Genomic DNA, 19,891 nt, shown 5'->3' with positions numbered 1-19,891 from the left:
ATGTATACAGATATGCATACAGAGATTCAAACTTAGATATCGCAAACAACGACATCTATGAGAAACTTCATATAAAATAATTTAAATCGAATTACTGTGAAATTCTTTAATTAGTTGTTATAGAGTTATTTACAAAATTATTCTTCTGTTATATATATAAGGATATGATTCAAAGGAAGTACTTATGATGTGTACTCTTATGTTAATTCCTTATCGTAAAATGACGAGTGAAACTCGTGACGCAGAATTTAGTGGATTCACACATTCGTGCTCAGACCATTGATATAGATTCGGTGATAGTACGGATTACGTTATGATCCAGAGCATAAATTCAAGTCGGACTTAATAATACCTGTTTACATATAGAAACCATGTAAAACAATGGAATATGCTTATAAAAAGTTTTCTAGCTCCATTCATATATTGACATCAGTCGTACGAAAGTTAGTATTTAAGTAACTAATATTGGTGTAGTTTCATGCGTTCAAATGGCGATATAAATTGAAAATCCCGCCGATAACGAAATACGGTCTATCGTCTTTACGCTTTCTAAATACTGAAAATGTTCGACCAAGAGGAATTCACGGTTACTTACATCCTATTTTTAATCTACGAAAAATTTTCTAATATTGTTCGTGATTTCGTATTTTTTTTTTTTTTTTTATTTATATAGTGAAATTTATTTGAAAATCCTTTGCATAACGTTTAGAATAAAAAATAGTAATACTAGAGATAATATGTACTCAAATAGTGAAACTATCGATACTATCGATAGTGTTACCTTTGACAATAGGCAAAACAATTCTTACAGATCGCTAGAGGAATTAAGATGTATCTATATGTTTTAATATATTAAAAATTTATGTTAAACATATATTAAAACAATATATTAATAAAAAAGAAATCACATTTAATGTATGAAAGGTTTTTATTTCAATACCGTTGATTTCTGCACGCTCGATGAAGGGAGATCGAGCTTAAAGCTTGAAGTTTATTTATACCAAACAACGGCTTTGTCCCTCATTATGACGCAGTTTAAATGAAATCGTACGGCAAAGGGTTAATTAGTGATTCAAAAGATAAAAATTACGCAGTTACAAAGATTTCTGAAATATTGGAAAGAAATCGGTGTCAAATCGGAATCCCTCCTCCTGAAGTATTGCAAATCGTTGCACAGTGCGGAATTTGAATGAGGATTCGCAACAAAAATCAAAATTCGCTGGTCACGTTCGCACGTTCGGTCGTGTCGGGTAAGTGGCTATATTTTTCTGCTTCATCGCAGATATGAGGAGACGCTTTTAATGGATGTACTGCGCACCACCTCAGACGAGTCCCACATATCCCACCGATAAAATAATCACCAGGTTGTGTTTGTATATACCAAAGAAATATCTATAGATTTTTACATTCCCTTTCATTTCGAACAAGAATCGTCGTTTAGTTACCGGCATATTTTCTAAACAAAATCAATGATGAAATTTCTATGATTCATCGATAGATGTGAAACGTAAGAAATCCATGTAGTTGTTTCAATAACGTGAAACTCATAAAAACTAAAATATCCATATATTTTCAGGTTTCCTTCCATCTTAAAGAAATTAAACTAAAGGCGAAGGGAAGATATCATCAATATTTGAAATATTGCAAAAACTTCGAAAATAGAAGAGTACGTAGGTACTTAAAACTCTTACTTTTAATAAATCGATTCTGATATTAAATTTGATTTAATCGATATTAAATTTCCAACTATGGCAGAAAAGTAATTAACTTCATATTCTTTTTTCTATTTTTTTCATCAACATTGCTTCAGGACTTAAGCGAAAATTTTGTAATTGATCCAATGGAAAAAGAAGTAAAAAGGATGACTGCAATATTGTTATGAAATCTCCACCTAAAGAGTAATACTATCTTATCTCACCTTTGACCTGCAAATATATCAGACATGATGACAAGGGAGGAGTGGGCCATTAAATTTCAAAAACATTAGCTGCCTTAATAAAACAGGGATTTATATTTTGAATACGTCCGAGTTTCTTTACAGTTACATGATACATAAATAGGTTGTAAGAACGATTGGGGAAAAAGGTCCGAATCATTTGCAATAAGATAAGGAAAAGATTTTCTGTTTTTACGTTTTTGAAGATTATAAGCCACACCGACATTGCGAAAGAAGGACAACCAGTTTTCGGTACGCGATGCCCGGTATGCATTTTACTTTCGGTTTCGGTTTCACTGATGAGAAAAGGTTTAGTGGGGCAAAAAGAAAGAGACAAAGAGCGAGGAAGAGGGAGGAGATCCTTATAGAAGAAACGATAACTGAGTGTCCAGTTTCCAGTATGACAGAAGACTTTTGTTTCAACATAGTCATAACATTTGAAGCGATGTTTAAGTGGTTCGCAGAACCTTTGATTTATGTTTATTGCATACTTACCAGATTGGTTTTTTTTTTCTAGATGCATATTTCATTAACCCTACAATGATGTGAAATATTTAATGTAAAAATTTCTTTGTTAATTTTTAAGTAATACCGTGAAGAAAATTCACCCGCAAGGATGTTATAACTTAAAAAATAATTGTAATTATAAAGTAGGTACAAATTCATCCATAGTATCATTAAAAGATTTAATTACTGAATAAATAGTAATTTTACCGCAAGCATACATATATGTATGCCATCTGATAGTGCAATGAAAAACAGTATGCTTAAACTCAACCTTAATATAAGATAAAATATTTTATTTTTCATGACCCATTTTATGTACACATTTTTTAAAGAGTAAGTGACTAAAGAAATATGCTCAAGTAATGTAATGGGATGTTGACATTGACTTGCAGTTGCTCTCTTGTAAAACGTCATAAATGACGTGAGATAAATGGATTCGGTTCCGTTTTAACTTCGTATCTCTCCATAATTCCTTCTTTCTGTTTCCTTTTAAGTATTTATCGTGTCAACTACTTCATCTAAAGCAACAGCAATTTGTTTACAAGTACAAATGATTTATTATTATTGCTTCGGTCTTCATTTTTCCTGTCACCTTAAAACCAAATTTATGCCTGCCTGTCAATTTTTATAAATAAATTACGTAAGTAATTTTAAATTTATCATAGTTCTTTAAGTTGCGATCAGAATAATTATCAAGATCATAATAATTCTATATTAAAACTAAAATTAGAAGTTAGAACTACAATTGAGTTGTTACAAAATAATGTAAATGAATGAATTAGAATTAGAATTAAATGAAAAATAAATCTAGATTAAATTGTAATTAGATCAAAGTTAAGAAGAATCAGAATCAGTGCAGAAGAATCAGAAGTATCAGGTTTTATAGATTTTTTTATTAAGCACGAATGTGTATCAGTAACTTGACTCCAGCACTTTGTATTATTTCTTCATCTTCCGATGCATATCGTACGTAAGGACTCACACAGTACTTCTTTCGCTGAAAACATCATCTCTATCTGTAAGAAGAGTATTTTTTTAGGTAATTACTGGGTATAAAGAGATTTATCGCGCATATTAAGGTATATGTAATAAACGAGTAAAAGCGAGATAGGGTACGAACGAATTACCGGTTTAGGGTATACATAAAGTTGCGCAACATTTTCATCTGGATCGAGAGCATGAAAATATCGATCGTTATTCCTTTGATCAACGCCCGACCTTGGTACATATACATACATAGATATTGAGCAAGGCTGAAATGATCACTTGACGACCGGACTTAAGCACCAGGATCTCCTCTGTTAAGAGAAGATAATAGCACAATTTATCGATTGTGTAAATATTTAAATTTTGAAATCGAAAATCACGAGTTAAATGACTCGCAATTAATATTTATGATATACAATTATCCCTCACAACTTCTATCCATGTAAAGTCTGAAATGAAGTTAACATGAGTTACCATGTGGTTACAGAACAATAATTAATCAGTCGTCGTATGTTCAATTCGCAACAGCAACGTGATTTCTTTTGAGCAATTATAGAGCTTGCAATGAGTTTGGTAATTCGAAATCGAACTGCATTATTTATTAAACGATGATCGCCGATATGATTATAATTTTTAATATTGTTGCATCATTCGAATCAGCATTGCAAGATGTTGTTAATAAATAACTGAATTTGTACTCGTACAATTTTGCTCACGACATTTTACCAATCTTAGTACTGGAAAAAGAATGCTTGTAGTAGTATGAAATGGAATAAGAGATTTAAGGTTACAATAATGGTATAGGAAACGAAATTAAAGATAAAATCCAGTGAGAATGAGGAATGAATTAACATGTCCACGACCTTTCTAGATTCCAATCTGCTTTTAAATCGTTTTGTCTTTCATTTCCAGAGCTGTCCTATACGAAAGTAAATATATATAAGCGTGACGTAAGTTGCTCTAAATTGTCAATAAAAAATAAGTATGTTGTTGAGAAAAAAAATAAGAGAAGATTACCTTGATACCTTTGCAGAAAAAACTGATCATGGTAAAGTCATAATAGAAGCCTTTAATTTTCAACGCAAAACTTTTTTTTTTTTTAAGATCTTTATAACTTTTGTCTAAGATTATAGCTTACTATAGTTTATTAATGTAGGATTAATTTAGGATTAAGATTAAGGCCATACTTTGATAAAATCTATATCTGTACGCATATTGCTTACACATCAATTTTTTCAAAAATCTTTTGAATGAAATAAAATAATTTACAAGAACAATATGAATTTTCCATGCATTATCCTTGATTATAATGATTTTAATTTCAATCTAAAGTAATCCTAAGCTAACAAAACTCAGTAAATTAAAATCTTAGATTTGTGTCTTAATCTTCAAAATATTCTATTATCGGAAATAGTAACTATTCAATATTTATCGTCTTGTTAAATGAACGTGGAATAATAAAATTTCATGTGATCGGTTCAGGAAACGTTCTTTTCACTTTTTTTAAAAGAAGCTCGCGTCAACATTTCGTGAGTGATGAATTTTACACGGGCCCACACGCACATGGGACGAATAACAATCGAATTGTAAAGGCGCATCGACCTAGTTGAATTCTCTGTTTTCACTTTCGAATACCTATAATCCTTTGGCATTCAAAATTGCTCCACTTCATTCATTAATCTTCGATTACTGCTTTTAAACGAGCACGTTGATGACAAATTTCTTTTTCAATTATATTTTATGCGATAAATTCATTTCTCAAACCTATAAGTAAAAATTCTTGTGATCAAAGTGGCTAATATCCTATAGAAAAAAGAAATGAATAAATAAAAGTGGTTAAAGAAAGAGAACTTTTCACGTTCATGGACATTATTCAATTCATACTCTACTAATATTCAGATAAATTATTATTTAAATAAGTATCTTAATATTCTTCATTAATTATAAAAAACTCAAATTACCACGAAACCAAATTTTGTGTAGTTACAAACTTACCAGATTGATTTATGCTATATACTTCTATCATCTAGAAGATTACCATGTTGTATAGATTAAACTATTTTTACAAATCCTTAGCCAAGAATTAATCTTTCTCAACAATTAACTACAAGAAGTCAATCAAGAGCAACGGATTTTCAGAATAATTAAGTGCTCTTAATGACCAGTGTGATATTGCGAAATGGTGAAATTAATGATCGTGTCATAGGGACAGGGTGATGCATAACTGTCAGTTCCTATGAGGGAGCAGGTTTCTCGAAGATTGAACACGTGGAGGAGTAAAGTAGATCGACCCAGTTTTGGTCAACTTTGAGCCTTTGTTCGTATGGGAGGGGTAAGGCAATGATGGTTTTGTGAGAAGGGGTCCCCTTTACGACCACGTCCATATAAGCAACGTCTGCTGCCACAGATGGGACAGTCTTGCACCTTACACCCCTTCGCTCATTCGCACGTCGTTTCATTTTTGGGCGATCAAGGTAACTTTGTCTCTCTGAATTGGCCTGAACACTTCTTAATTTCACACTTCTGGTGCTTTTAGATGATTATTTCAATTACTAATCGATGCTACTACCTTCATCACCATATTCCCTTTTCTATAATTAATTTTCTTATAAATAACTTAAATAATTATATTCCTATTTTAAAAACTTTGAAAATTTTTGGAGAGACTATATCTATGGTTCATATTTGAAATTTTTTAATATTCCAATATTTTTTATTGGCGATTACTAAACTGCTAAACTTTTTAATAATAAAATATGCTAAAAAATAGAATATTAAAAAATGTTCAAACTTTACTTATAATATCAATTCAGAATGAAGCTTGGAATTTTCTTTAAAAATTGTCACTTTCACTTTTCAATCTTTTTAAGATAACTAATTATAGAAAAACGTTTAATACACTCTGTACAATTGTTAATGTTCTAGCAACTGTCCACTAATAAAAGATATTAGTAAATTTCATAATTAGTATTTCATAGTTAATTTACTATGTCATTCCAGGATGAAGTTCGGAGTTCTCTTCACAGTGGCAGCCGCCCTGTTGCAGGGTGGCTATAGTAGTTTTGTATCCATTAGGATGCCTTACTTAAATCCAGCAGGAGTAACTTACATAAATAATATCGGACAAGAGGCACAGCTTGCATATAGTGTTCCCGCTAAAGTTGAAGCAGAACACATTGGATATGCCGCTGCCCAAGTGCCAGCAGTGGCTGCTGTACCATACGTCAAACACGTGCCAACTGTCTCTCATGTGCCAGTCACAAAAATTGAGGCACAACCTGCTCTCCTGGAAAAACAATTAGACGTCGTTAAACCGGCTGTTTCTACTCGAAAATTCGAAGTAAGTGATTGTTAATTTGACAAATTGCCCCCTTTTCTGTTAAACACTCTACCTGTTCGTTGTTTTCTATTTTTTCTTCTCACCTCATATTTAAATTCAGACTTTTTAATACTTTATTTCACTTGTAAGAATTATCTTTAGATCCTTCATTTTTCTTTTCATTTTAAAAGTAATGAAATTATCGTTATAAATTATAATATATTATTTATAAATTTCATATTCTATATTAACTCTTTTGTTACGTCGCGTAACACTCTACCTAGCCCAGGCCACACACCGCGGGCAAGATGGCAACGAGATATCTTCGGATACTCACTGCGTACCCTCAATAGCCTCAAGTACCTTCCATAAATCTCATAGACTTCCTAGTAAAGGTCCTTCAAACCAAACAAACGTCTATTTCCGAAGAATTTCTAAAGACTATTGTCTACCACGGCTGGATAAGGGAAAGTTAGTTTTTCTCACGTACGCTGCAACTTTCCTCCCACTAACCACTTTCTCTCGAGGGCGGTTAAGACCCTTCGTTTAACCAATTAACAACGAAGCCTATTCCCTCACTCTCCTGACTAAAATCATCACCAACAAATCCGATGGTCCCGTGCGCTAGACACACCCATCCTTAGCTTTCCTCCGAGACAGCATCGTCTCCCAAGACAGTACTGATTTTACATCCTTCGAACGGTCAACATCCTTTAACCGCATATATACACATCCGCAGATCAGTCACTCATTCATCTCGTACATACGCACCAGCGTAACTGCCTTCGTTATAAGTTGTTGGAATAAACGGTGAAATATAACTTACTATACTGTGTCATATTCATTTAACCACCTCTGTTATCTTAACCGAAACAGGGGAACGACTACTTCGCGGCGTCGATTCACCGAATCGTAGCGAGAATTTACGCCTCTCGCTGACGCGTTTTCCTCGCGACCGCGTCTCTCCGCGAACGGTCGTAACATCTTTTGTGGGTACCCATTTCTATATTTCCTTTCACAATTTTTCAAAGGGAAAGAAGCCAATAAAAGAGTAAAATTTTATTTTAAACGTTAAATAATATTTATGAATTAGGTACGCCGCCCAGCAATCCAGAAGCAATTCTTCGACATTGAAGAACGCGTAGTCGTTCGTCCAGCTGGTTCAGCAGTAGTCGAGCTTGATCAACCGACCTCCAAGACTCAGAAAGGACCAGCTGTCATTCAACCTCTGTTCCAACACTTCTCAGGTCTCGAAGCATCTCCATCTCTTCCTTCTCTCCCATCTCTTCCATCTCTCCCATCTTTGCCATCTCTGCCATCTCTGCCATCGCTGCCATCTCTACCATCTTTGTCATCTCCTGTAGAATCTTCTACTCCATCCTCCTCCAGCGATGACGAAACTGTTGTGGTTGAAAATCCTGACTTCCGCAGACTCGGACCTCAAAGCCAGGTATGATTAGAAATTGAACTAGAAACTCTGATTTTCAGTAGTTTGAGTAAACCAACGAAAGCCGACTTGAGATTAAATCATTTTCTGGAATGTGCTACAAATTCATAATCAACTAATATTCGTAGTGATCAATTTTTGCAGTTTTGAATATGAAACCGAAGCTGCCTCCTTATTTTCGCAAGCCTTGCAATTACTATTCTTTCCTTATTCTTTAAGAGTTAACGATTACTTTTGTTCTAGGCCGGTGCACCTGCAGCTCAAGCAAGAACTAACTTGAACGGTGTTGCACAATCGAACGAACCATTCGTTGCACATGATCCTTCACCAAGCGTTGTGGTTAGCCCCAAATCTTCCCCTGAAGAGGACAAAGAGAACCAGAATAGACTGATTGACTTGCTCACTGCCCGTGGTAACGTTGCTGAGGTAATTTCATAAGAACTATTAATACTAGAATTCCTGGCGATTGAAGGATGAATCATCCAATATATGCGATGAATCAACTAATATAGTTGCTTTCTATGTTTCTATATTTCTATTTCTAAATATGCATTATATTTTTATAGGTTGGCTTTGGTCGCTATCCCTCCCTCTCCCAATCCGCAGCCGGAGACGCTGGCCAGGTTCGCGGACGTGTAATCTCTGCTACCCCAGCTCCGGAATACGCAGAACCTGCTGACGAACGCGTCTCTACGCGACGTGTTGTTGTCAGCAGACCGATTGAAACTCTCCAAGAAGTGAATGTCGTGGAACCAGCGACTAAAATCGAGAGAGTGTCCGTCCAACAACCAACCTACATAAAAACAGCGCGCCTCGATCATGTTCAGGTTCACAGCTCTGTACCGGTGGTCGGAAAAGCTTTTGCACCAACGATTGCCCATGCTGCTGTTCCAGTTTATCAGAAGACCATCTCGCCAGCTTATGAATATTACCACTGAATCGTTTGATGACTTGTGATCTTAGTTCCCTAACGTTCTAAAACAGGATTCAATGTTAAAAATAGTGTACGAGTGATATTGAATATTTTAATACTACATAATATATTGGATTTTTGCATGCAAATGATTAGGCAATTATATTGAAAGAGTTGAACTTGATTTTAACTGGTATTCAATTTACATTAAATTGCTATTATTTGTAATATAATCAAATAATTATATGTGGGTGGTAATAACTAAAATTGTATGTAGAATCATATTGATTTTTTAAATCAAAATCAGACTTGTGTTTTATCTTATGTAGGTAACTGCAAGTGAAGTTGTATTGGATTTTTAAAATGAAATAATTTTTTCTATCGCTTGTGAAATTATGTAAGTTGTATCCTGTGAACAGATGGAAACTTGTGTACCTTGTATTTCTGTTTTATACGTGTTTTAAAAGATGTTTATATAAAAGACGGAAGTGATATGCGATTGTTTTATTTGTCACGAAACCTGTTACTTATAGCACATGAAAGTTTCGAGAGTAAATCTTCTTTTGTTTGCCTGTGAATATAGGGTTTAAGAATCAATATGTTGAAATTTTTATTTAAAAGATATTCGAATAATAGGAATTACTTTTTAGGAAATAAATTTGGCAAATGAAGCTTTTAATTAGTAGCAATCTTCACAACGATATTTGAAACTTATATGTTAGTTACATAAATTTACAGAAGAAATTTTATAGATCTTTTTCAAAACTTAAAGAAGATAAAAATTATTAGATATAATTAAATTTAGAAACTTACAACTTTTCATATTCTCATATAAGATAACTAACACCTAATTTAGAAACTCAAAGAAACTTTAAATATAAAATTGATTAAGTTTTGTTTTACTTTAATAAAGAAATCAAATCAAATTTCGAATATTCCAACACAAGATACAATTAGCAATTTCTTCAAAGAAAATTAAAGAAACTTAATGTAAAAAATTAATGCAAAAATTTAAGTTAACTAATTAAGTAAATTGTAAATGTATAAGTAAAACACGATGCAAGGTCAAGGAATTACATGTACATGCGTTCAATGCATCTCATCGAACGTCATAAAATGTTTTTATGACCCAATTCATGCACTTCTTATGTGATCTCGTGAAAGATAATATGTATGTAATTAATTGTAATATGCTGAAGAGGAAGGTCTCTCGTATACTTACATAACTTCCTTTCGCTGGTAGAACTTTTATTTTACGCCTTTCATCTGCCAATGACTTACGTGTATGCATTATTCAGAATAAGCTGAAAAACGACGACTTCCTATAGTCGGTGAGTTTGTTCCGACAAGGGTAACCACTGCCTCTGGTTATTGCTTATAAGGACGTAACATTGACCTAAATACCATTATACATATATCCGTTCCCTTGTCTCTTTCAAATATCTTAAATAAAAAGATGGAATCATTATTCGATAGATGTACCAGGATGTCTCTACTTAAAGCTACTACTAATACAAGCATAATATTTATTCCTCGAGAATGTGTACACATATGGTATTTCTGCAGTTTTCGACCTGGTTAAAGAGCTACTTGTTCGGAGTATCACTCAATAAGAGTCATTATTATTTCTCTAAGCATAATTTATTTTAGTGTATTTGTATGCAATCATAATGTCTCACACGCGCATCCATTCTTTTGCTCCTGTTATAAATACTGTATGTAGTTTCCGTTCAATAAAATTAAAAAAAATATACCGATAGGTATTTAAAAAATTTGCAGAGATATATCCAATTAATATTAGGAACTTTATTATATTAAAAATTAAGAAAATTTAGTATCCAAGGAATCAAATGATTCAGAAAGAACTTATTTGCATGAAAGTCGAACGTGACTAAAGAAAGCGTAGTTACATGGTCATTGCAGGAGGAAAGCAAAGAAGCTTGGAATTGCGAATGGTGCACAGGCTCGTAATAACGTAGCACACGAGTTTTAACCCGGACTCAACTGTTGTCGAACAGAGACAGTGACTATGTATATGCGTAATGCATAAACCGGAAAACTGCGCTGCTCGAAAAAATCCATAAGAACCTACGTGGGCGGTTGAAACTGCAGCAAACCGGCACAGTAACAGTTTAGTGAACCCTCGTTGAATTATAGACGTTCTATTAACAAATATAGAACAGTTTGATATTCAATATAAACTTCTTCAGAAATTCTAATTGAGATCTTCAAGATTTCTCCAAATCAGTTTCGATTTTTATTAAAATTATATTTTTAATTTCTGTAAAAAAAAGATAAAAAGCTTCAATTTAATTTCCAAATTCTGTATTTACATATCTATTTTTTATTATACCAGTATACCATATTTAATTGTCTGATAATCTACTACTAGCTAAATGCAGTATAATATGGTTCCTTAAATGGTGCAATAATGACCATAGTTAAGTAATCATAAAACGCGTGGAAATTCCGATCACAACGTGAAATCGATATTTCTAGGCACGTAGGAGCATTACACCCACCAAATCTCACGGTACACATCGATTTGAACCAGAGGATCGTTTTTATAATGGGACGTTTAACAAATTCACTGTGCGTAGATCGATGAATCGGCCATGCCTATTGAATTATTCTCCCAAACAAAGTGAAAACCGAAAGGACAGTTTCAGAATAGCCATCCAATGTAATTCACTGGACTTTTGTGTTTTACTGACTTGTAACGATCCATAGTACAAATTACAAAGTCGATGTCGACGAATTCTTAACTACTTTCTAATCAACAGCGACTGTAACAAGAATTTTTTTTATGAAAGAATAAGTAACTTTGGAACTACGTGGATTAAATAAGTTACTTAACTTACCTGGATCACGAGATGTCGCATGATGAGCAGAGATATATAAAATATCCCCAGGGAGTAGTACTCCCTGTAACATATAACAAGTAAAACAATTTTGTACCAAAATTCTGTATCTTTGATTATATTTAAAAAAATACAAATTTAGATGAACATGCGCAGTCCAACTACAATAAATACAATAATGTACGAATACCTTTTGTAGCCACTGTGATAATATTTTCCTTTGCCTTACTTAGCTAGCAATTGGATCTATCGAATGTCGCGTGACCCGAAACACGCTAACGAGAAAAATCTACCGGATAGAGTCTATCGCGTATCCAGTGTCTAATATCGTGGTCTCCGTCACTGAGGAGCGAAGCAAAGCGAATAAAGCGCACAAGAATGAGGAAGGTCGCGGATAAACGGCGGCGAGTGGTGATCAGTCAGCTCGAAGGGATCCTCACCCTTGAAACGCCTCAAAGAGGAAACGAATGACCTCGTCGGGGACATAAGCTCGACAGAACGAGCCAGAACACGGATAATGATCAAGAAAACGTCCACGGTAACCATAGCAAGCTGTATTGAAGTGGCGGCTACTATATAAGTAACACTGTAACGGATCTTGTATTCAGTTAGACACGCGCGAGAGAAATAACTAGATCTTGTGGATTCAGTATTGTATTCGTAAGGTGAGTGGATTTGCGCAGAAAGTCGTGGAGCACGAGATCTGACTGAAATATATACATAAAGGATGCAAATAGACGTTATGGAGGATAAAGATATTCAACGTAATTTCTGGCACGCGAATCAGTGGTTCGACACATACTTCGTGCATAATAAAAATTGTGTGCACAGATCAAAATTTACGAGAATAACTCTGTTACAGTTTTCGTGTTTAGTATTTATAATAGTGTCGCAGCAGTTGGCTATTGCTACCTTCACCAGTTTTTGAAATTGATTTCTTGGACTGACGATGAGTTTTTGGTGGATAGTGGCGAGTGTATAAATGGGAAATGATAACTGCCAAGACCATAAATTGTATTATGAAAAATGTTATTTCTACCTTTTTCTAAAATGCTACTTTATGTCCTACATTATAGAAAAAATAGAAATAAAACTTTTTAAATCTTTTCAACATTTTAAATCCCAAATTAAATTATATATTAGTTTTACATTATGTAGGATTTAAGTGTATCATAACGAACAAATTTCTTGTATTTTGAAGCATTGTGGATATAGAGTGGCTTTCACATTTTTATTTCAAGTAATAATTATAAACTAAAATAAGCTAAATTTTTATTGTAAGAACTTTCTCTTACTTATGTGTTCATTGCTGTATGGAAAATAAACAAATGTGTCAAATATCTATATCTCATTTGCACTCAATAGAGAAGATAATATTAATAATAATATTAATAGATAACATACCTTCTTTGATAGTTCACGAATCACTACTATATGATTCCTTGTGTGCAAACGTGAAAAAATGTGTCTTTTAATGGAATTTTGAATATTGCACTAGCGTACATACAGGATAGATACATACATAAACTTTGGATTAGAATGGTGTCTCAGCCAACATAAATTCCGTTCAAATTTTTTATTACTCTATGAAAGATACAAACTTCTTATGATTTTATAAATCTTTGTGTAATTTTTTTGTTCGGTAAAAAGATAATTTTATGCAATATGTTAATATTATAGTTAATATTATAATAGTTAGCTTATAGTTAAAAAGCATAGATTTAAGAAAAAAATAATTAAACCAATTATTTAAAAAATTATTAAAAGTACTAACTTCAAAATTTATAAAAAATTAAACAAATTAAAATATGAAAAAAACCACAGACTACATTGTAGAATAATTTTATAAGAAACAATGTGCCGAAATTTGAAATTTATCGAGCAATCAATTTTTAAAATCTGCTCAATATCAAGTCAAAAAACATAGTTTTAAAAAAACACTCAAATTTTGAAGGTATCTTTTAACAAATTCTTCGCAAGTTAATATGAACAATATGAATACCTTCAACCACTCAGTATGAATTTCAAAAGCTTGTTTCGCTACAATATTTTATACATATGAAATTTAAAAAATTATGAGAAAATCTTTCCGATTTTCTGAATCAAATAAGTTATGTACTACCTCAAATTAGTTGGAGTTTATTCTTTTCCAGAATTTTAGGTAAATATGAACGTAATAATCTTGCTTATGGCCATGATAGGATTATGCGTGGCCGCTCCACAATACTACATTCCCTCGGAATTCGTGTATCAACATCCGGCAAATGTATTGAATTCAGCAATCGAAGACACCTTGCCAAACGAATTACGAAATAACTTTTACAAAAACCCACGAATCGCTGCCCGTCTCGCGAAGGAATCATGGTTTTTCAATAAAGAGATGCAGGTAAAAATTATCCGATTTATCTTAATATATTTCTTCTATAATGTTATGAAAATGTGTTTTATGATTTTAAATGTAGCATTGATCGATTTTGAAACGAGGCTGCTAGATTTACTTCTGAAATCTGAGAATACGGCCTTCGCTACTCTCTCTCTCTCTCTCTCTGATACCGATTTTATCTCCATCTGTCACTGACATATCATATTTCCTTATAAATTCGTAGCAGGATGTATCTGATACATTGTAGTACGATTAAAAAACAACTTTTTTTTACTTAAATTCCTTATCAGAAAAATATAATAATTTGTGTTAATGTCAAGAATGTTATGTTAATGTATATGTAATGTTAATGTATAGAACATATTAAGGAAATTTGAATGGAAAAGTGTGAGACACTCTACATATAGTAGTATTATTATACATATTACTGCTTATAATAGCATCTCCTACTTTTATTGTAGGTAATCGATCGTGAAACGGATAAAATTCCACGAGAGAAAGTATATAATGTTCTCCACAATGCAGGATTTGTGCGAAAATAAAATTAGAATAATAAAAAATTTGTAATAACTTGTTGAATTTTTTGAACGTCTATAATGTTCCTCTTGTATAGCCATCCATCTAACTTGGAACCCGCGCGCAAGAATTTGTTACATAACAACACTAGTCATATGTGCACTTATTACTATAATCACACATTGACACCGCCATCTATTACTGTTACTGCAACTAGGGTTATACCGGTTATGAACATAGAGATATAAAGATAGAGTGCATGAGCGAGCTGAAGAAGCTATATAAGAATAGAAAAAGAACACTGCATAGAGACTTCTTGAGTCCTTATGTAATAACGCATAACATTCGTATAGTAAATATCTACATATACACCGATTAATGAATGGCGTCAATATGCATGTCTGATTAGACGAATACAGAAGACGCCTCTATGCAGCTTTTTCTTTCCATTCCCATCTCGCAGCCACTTACACGATGGCAGAAACAACTACTTGAATATCATTCTCACGATTACTGCAAATATTTAAATCAAGACAAATATTTTTTATCGCATCATTTAAGTAACAGTCCATTGAAAAGTATAAATAAATATATAACCAAATACATATATGTATAACATATGTATTAATTTAATTTTATAGAAAGTATACCACATATTAAAGATCCAACAATATGTAAATATGTAACAGTATTCTTGCAAAATTTTATTTATATATTATTTCTATTTGTGTAGTTTACATTTTTCAGGGGATTCTAATAAAATATCTACAATAGATATATTATCTTCACCCATTACGTAACGTGATTTTTTATGAATAGTTTGATGCACTTTAGTATGTAAAAACTTATGTAATTTTTCTAAGTAATTATCTATTTCATTTGCGTACAATACACCTTTGCTTTCATAACGTAAAACGTGTGGATAACAGTTTTCGATTACGCGATTTAGATATCGCGCTACATTTATCTCGCCTATAATTTCGTGCATTCCTGGTAACTGCAATATGGGATCAATACCAATTTCTTTCCAGATTATTGTTAAGTGTATGTCAGTAGTTTGCTTTGCATTTCGATACTCTGAACAAAAAGTTAATAACTGATTTGGAAAATGTTGTACACTGGAATGTACATGAGAGGTCACAAAAATGTTGACATAAGATTTTACGTGACGGAAGAACAATTCTATAAACTTAATCGGATGTTCTGGATCACAAAATATGACGAGCCTTTGCTTCTCGAATTTTTCTGCACATTTAACTGCACACGATTTATTTTCGTGTTTGTTTAATTCTTGTTTCTTGTCTTCGGGCTTCTTTGTTTGAGAAGAATTTTGACTAGTCCTGTCAGAAGGTTATTGTATTTATCTTATTTATTCGCTTATCTAATAAATAAAATTTTGTACATTGAATTAAAACAACAATATATAAGTACAAAAAATTTGGATAAATTACATCCCCATATTTAGTAGTTTTAATGGAGGAGATGATTTGTAACAGAAATTAAGTTCTATCATAAAATCAAATGCATTTTAATTCCAATATTGTAATTACTTACATAAATACCTTAATAATGATTAGAAAGATATTTACTTGTTTAAGCGACAAATAGGATTGTTATAAACCATTTCCAAATCCACTTTTGGTCCAACTAAATCTCGTATATTGTTTAATCCATACTTAATCATAGTTGGCCTAAAAAAGCAAATGTATTTATATTTAAAAACAAATTTTATAATATTTTAATAATACAAATACTATTCATGATTTTATTACCTTTCTAAGGACAATCCCCAAGCAATGACATTTACATCATCAGGTAATTCCATTGGTAATAACATTTCAGGTCGAAACATTCCACTATTACCAATTTCTATCCATTTTTTCAAGCCCTCATGATAACAAAAGATTTCCATACTTGGTTCAGTGTATGGATTGTATGCGGGCTTGAATTTAAGTTGTGTAATATCAAGTTTCTTAAAAAATTCATACAAAATTCCTATTAAATCACCTAATGTGAGATTGTAATCAGCGACTACACCTTCAATTTGATGAAACTCAGCTAGATGTGTGGCATCCAAAGTTTCATTGCGAAATACTCGATCAATGCTAAAATACTTCACTGGCTTAAACTCGCCCTGAAAAATTCACATATGAATATTTTTTAAATTAAAAACTTTTTTTTATTTTTAATTTAATTACCTGCTGCATAAGCTTATAAAGCATCCGTGCACTAACAGCAGTCGTGTGAGTACGAAGAACATTCTTTTGTGCTTCTTCAATTTTCCAATCGTAACGATAGCCTAAAGACCCGTAGTCTCCTTCGCTATGTACTTTCTTTACCTTCTCCATGTAATCCATAGGGAAATTTGTACTATGAGATGGATCTGAAGTAAAAATTTTTAATGTATTATAATCAGTTGAACATATAGAAGTTAATTAATTCAAAAGAATTATTTACCAGATATGAAAAAGGTATCATGTGCATCTCTTGCTGGATGCTGCTGAGGTTGAAATAATGCGTCAAAATTCCAGAAAGAGCTTTCAACAAAATTATTTGTTGGCATTTCAGTGAATCTATGGAAACAATAAGAGAAATATAAAAATATCTGTTGAATATTATACTACAAAATTTAAAATCTTAATTTCTCTACTGTATACCCCATTTCAAGAAAAATTTTTCTAAATTCGCTTCTAACTTTTAATAGTGGATGCAAATGACCCACTTCCAGCGTAGCACCAAGAGCTTCAAAATTATATGGTTTAAATTTCTTATCTTTCCATGCACCATTTACTAATAAATCAGCAGTCAACTCTGTTTCCTGTTTTTCAATTGTTGTTGTAAAATTTGGACCCTTTTCCAATTGTACAAATTTAATAACTCTGTTAACAAAACAGTTGCTCATATAATACAATCAATACTTATATGTATATATTTTTTATTAAATTAAATTAATAAAAACCTTACATTTCTTGGATCAATTTTCTCTTCTTATATTCATTTTTAAGACGGTCAGTTAAACTTGCAAGGGATTTCAGATCATTTTGCGTAACATCTGTGATAGATGCTACTTTCTTTTTCACAATAGGCTTACCACTGCTTTTATCAATTACTATCCAACCAGCCTGTAACGCTTTGGAAAATCCAACCTTTGCAAAGGGAACTGACTGCATAACTTCAGGTTGAGGCATTCCATCATCAGGAATTGCATTATAAACAGCTGCTTCATGACTTCCATAAATCACTACATGTTGACCTTCTGATGTTAATTCCCACTTTTTATCAATAATCTGTTTAGTAGTAATCAACTAAAATGTAAATTACGCTATTATTAATAATAATAGCGTAATAATAGTTTGATAAAAAAGAATTTAATAAACATAAATTAACATTTTGGGGTTATGATGAAATCTAAATTTATATTGGAAAATTTATTGCACGTATTCATCTTTACACTATAAAAAGCGTGGAAAATAATTTTTGGTAAACTTTGTTCAAGTTATTATAATAATTACGAACAATTTGCGGTAATTAACTTACTTCACCAAGTGCCTCAAGACTTTTGATGGCACCAATAATTTTTTGATGATTTTCTTTAAAAACTTCAGCCAAATGTAGCGAATTTATTTCTCCGTGCTTATCTAAATAATCCAATATTTGGTCAGTCAATTGTTTTGCCATATTTGAAATAACAGTGGATTTCACTTTGCATTAAAACAGCCGGCAAGCATCCACGTGAATCATACGTGGATAATAACATAACATCAACACATTTTATATGACAGATAATTTTAAGGCAAACGTCATTAAATTTCGATATTACGCATTGTAATTTATTTTAATCCCTATATAATATCCAAGATTTACTTTATACTTGGATAAAAAGTAAAACTTAAAAATTTGCTAAGTATACATTTTTTAATGTTTTTTTACTTAAACAAAATTCAGTTTTAATTCTATGTATATATAAAAAATATTATTTCATATTACATATATATTTATGGTATATTTTATATTCAATAATTTTAAAGTAATTCAGTAACTTATACTACATTATTTGGGTATTTATAAGGTATTTAAAAAAAATAATTGTACTAATTTTTGTACATTTTATTCACATGAAAAACATAAATTATTTTAGTGGAATAAATCTTGAAGAATGGGTAGCACCAATACCTGGTCTACCATGCTTTACAGGTTTGTAAGTAACAGAGAATTCTCCCAAGTAGTGACCTATCATTTCTGGCTTAATTTCAACCTGATTAAATGTTTTGCCATTGTAAACACCAACAATCGAACCCACCATTTCTGGTACTATAATCATGTTACGTAAGTGAGTCTTAACAATTTCTGGCTTTTCATTTGGTGGTGTTTCTTTCTTTGCTTTACGCAGCTTCTTTACCAAAGCCATAGACTTCCTCTTTAAACCATGAGAGAACCGCCTACGAGCACGAGCATGCATCAAAACCATAAGTTGCTCACTGAAACAAATATATATATATATATATATATTGTATAACGCAAAACTTGTATGAAAATTTATCCGAATGTACATCATTCCTTTAATTGATCACTATAACCTAAAAATGGTTTGGCTTTTCTAAGACATAAAAAGATACTCACTTTGGCATATCAAGGAGTTGATCGAGATCAACTCCTCGAAAAGTGAACTTTCGGAAAGTCCTCTTTTTCTTTTGGGTTTCTTCTGCCTGAAAATCATACAACACATAATTGGTAAGAGGTTATGTTACAAATAAAAAATATTCATTCTTGTACATCAATATTATTTCTTTCTATTAAAAGAGAAATCAATATCTTATTCTAGAGCATTTACTTATATTTTTCTGTAATAGATGAATAAGATTTTATTGGATATTTTCGACACATTTGTGACACATACCTCAGCCATGTTTTTAGTTGCAGGGAGAAAAGACAACAAGAAATGGCGCTGTGCCTTTTACGCGGAAATCGATTCCTCCATTAAGTAAATATTACTAGATGGTCCTATGAATATACTTTTTCTTG

General features: G+C 32.2%; 3 protein-coding genes and 3 long non-coding RNA genes across 15 annotated transcripts; 2 read left to right on the top strand and 4 right to left on the bottom strand.

Annotated features, from left to right (window-relative positions):
• The first annotated feature begins 179 nt into the window (after positions 1 to 179).
• On the top strand, positions 180 to 2,523 carry LOC126873682 (uncharacterized). Of its 2 annotated transcripts, none has more exons than XR_007692506.1 (3): positions 180 to 1,507; positions 1,577 to 1,674; positions 1,811 to 1,957. It is a non-coding gene; the product is annotated as an uncharacterized LOC126873682 (long non-coding RNA). The 2 variants fall into 2 exon arrangements; XR_007692507.1 differs by having other exon boundaries at positions 868 to 1,507; positions 1,577 to 1,666; positions 1,811 to 2,523.
• A 205-nt stretch (positions 2,524 to 2,728) lies between these two features.
• On the bottom strand, positions 2,729 to 7,878 carry LOC126873676 (uncharacterized). 3 transcript variants are annotated; one of them, XR_007692484.1, is made up of 6 exons: positions 7,732 to 7,878; positions 6,823 to 7,000; positions 6,540 to 6,716; positions 3,571 to 6,467; positions 3,364 to 3,459; positions 2,729 to 3,035 (listed from the first exon to the last, which is right to left on the bottom strand). It is a non-coding gene; the product is annotated as an uncharacterized LOC126873676 (long non-coding RNA). The 3 variants fall into 3 exon arrangements; XR_007692485.1 differs by lacking the exon at positions 2,729 to 3,035 and having other exon boundaries at positions 3,317 to 3,459; positions 3,571 to 5,194; positions 5,426 to 6,467; XR_007692483.1 differs by lacking the exon at positions 2,729 to 3,035 and having other exon boundaries at positions 3,317 to 3,459.
• Positions 6,432 to 9,134, top strand: LOC126873675 (uncharacterized). Its single transcript, XM_050634779.1, has 4 exons — positions 6,432 to 6,770; positions 7,843 to 8,199; positions 8,440 to 8,622; positions 8,763 to 9,134. Exons 1-4 carry the CDS (start codon positions 6,432 to 6,434, stop codon positions 9,132 to 9,134), a joined length of 1,251 nt encoding a protein of 416 aa, XP_050490736.1.
• Positions 9,034 to 14,234, bottom strand: LOC126873681 (uncharacterized). 4 transcript variants are annotated; one of them, XR_007692503.1, is made up of 8 exons: positions 14,093 to 14,234; positions 13,375 to 13,554; positions 12,161 to 13,279; positions 11,971 to 12,034; positions 11,632 to 11,895; positions 11,202 to 11,390; positions 9,545 to 10,552; positions 9,034 to 9,171 (listed from the first exon to the last, which is right to left on the bottom strand). It is a non-coding gene; the product is annotated as an uncharacterized LOC126873681 (long non-coding RNA). The 4 variants fall into 4 exon arrangements; XR_007692502.1 differs by lacking the exon at positions 9,034 to 9,171 and having other exon boundaries at positions 9,622 to 10,552; positions 13,375 to 13,411; positions 13,493 to 13,554; XR_007692505.1 differs by lacking the exons at positions 9,034 to 9,171; positions 12,161 to 13,279 and having other exon boundaries at positions 9,622 to 10,552; positions 13,375 to 13,411; positions 13,493 to 13,554.
• Positions 14,235 to 15,544: 1,310 nt separating this feature from the next.
• On the bottom strand, positions 15,545 to 18,653 carry LOC126873652 (phenylalanine--tRNA ligase alpha subunit). Of its 4 annotated transcripts, none has more exons than XM_050634736.1 (8): positions 18,407 to 18,653; positions 17,834 to 18,174; positions 17,527 to 17,748; positions 17,327 to 17,442; positions 17,068 to 17,252; positions 16,642 to 17,003; positions 16,459 to 16,560; positions 15,545 to 16,209 (listed from the first exon to the last, which is right to left on the bottom strand). In XM_050634736.1, exons 1-8 carry the CDS (start codon positions 18,545 to 18,547, stop codon positions 15,591 to 15,593), a joined length of 2,088 nt encoding a protein of 695 aa, XP_050490693.1. In that variant the 5' UTR covers positions 18,548 to 18,653; the 3' UTR covers positions 15,545 to 15,590. The 4 variants fall into 4 exon arrangements, with proteins under 4 accessions (XP_050490693.1, XP_050490694.1, XP_050490695.1 ...); XM_050634737.1 differs by having other exon boundaries at positions 16,065 to 16,209; positions 16,432 to 16,560; positions 18,407 to 18,651; XM_050634738.1 differs by having other exon boundaries at positions 16,066 to 16,209; positions 16,424 to 16,560; positions 18,407 to 18,651.
• A 308-nt stretch (positions 18,654 to 18,961) lies between these two features.
• On the bottom strand, positions 18,962 to 19,878 carry LOC126873672 (40S ribosomal protein S15). Its single transcript, XM_050634776.1, has 3 exons — positions 19,767 to 19,878; positions 19,490 to 19,575; positions 18,962 to 19,347 (listed from the first exon to the last, which is right to left on the bottom strand). The coding sequence occupies exons 1-3, from the start codon at positions 19,773 to 19,775 to the stop codon at positions 18,999 to 19,001; spliced, it is 444 nt and encodes a 147-aa protein (XP_050490733.1). The 5' UTR covers positions 19,776 to 19,878; the 3' UTR covers positions 18,962 to 18,998.
• Positions 19,879 to 19,891: the final 13 nt, after the last annotated feature.

Source organism: Bombus huntii, chromosome 15 (assembly GCF_024542735.1).
Source record: "Bombus huntii isolate Logan2020A chromosome 15, iyBomHunt1.1, whole genome shotgun sequence".
In the NCBI taxonomy this organism is placed as follows: Eukaryota; Metazoa; Arthropoda; class Insecta; order Hymenoptera; family Apidae; genus Bombus; species Bombus huntii.
This window is presented reverse-complemented; position numbering and strand designations above follow the sequence as displayed.

Bases quoted from the DNA above. Each gene is read 5' to 3' on its own strand.
- LOC126873675 (XM_050634779.1), top strand. From the start codon at position 6,432: ATGAAGTTCGGAGTTCTCTTCACAGTGGCAGCCGCCCTGTTGCAGGGT. The intron at 8,200-8,439 runs GTATGATTAGAA...CTTTTGTTCTAG, and splicing joins GACTCGGACCTCAAAGCCAG to GCCGGTGCACCTGCAGCTCA. The intron at 8,623-8,762 runs GTAATTTCATAA...ATATTTTTATAG, and splicing joins CCCGTGGTAACGTTGCTGAG to GTTGGCTTTGGTCGCTATCC.
- LOC126873652 (XM_050634736.1), bottom strand. From the start codon at position 18,547: ATGGCAAAACAATTGACTGACCAAATATTGGATTATTTAGATAAGCAC. The intron at 18,175-18,406 runs GTAAGTTAATTA...TTTACATTTTAG, and splicing joins GTCTTGAGGCACTTGGTGAA to TTGATTACTACTAAACAGAT. The intron at 16,561-16,641 runs GTAATAAAATCA...TTGCTTTTTTAG, and splicing joins TGGGGATTGTCCTTAGAAAG to GCCAACTATGATTAAGTATG.
- LOC126873672 (XM_050634776.1), bottom strand. The intron at 19,348-19,489 runs GTGAGTATCTTT...TATTTGTTTCAG, and splicing joins CAACTCCTTGATATGCCAAA to TGAGCAACTTATGGTTTTGA.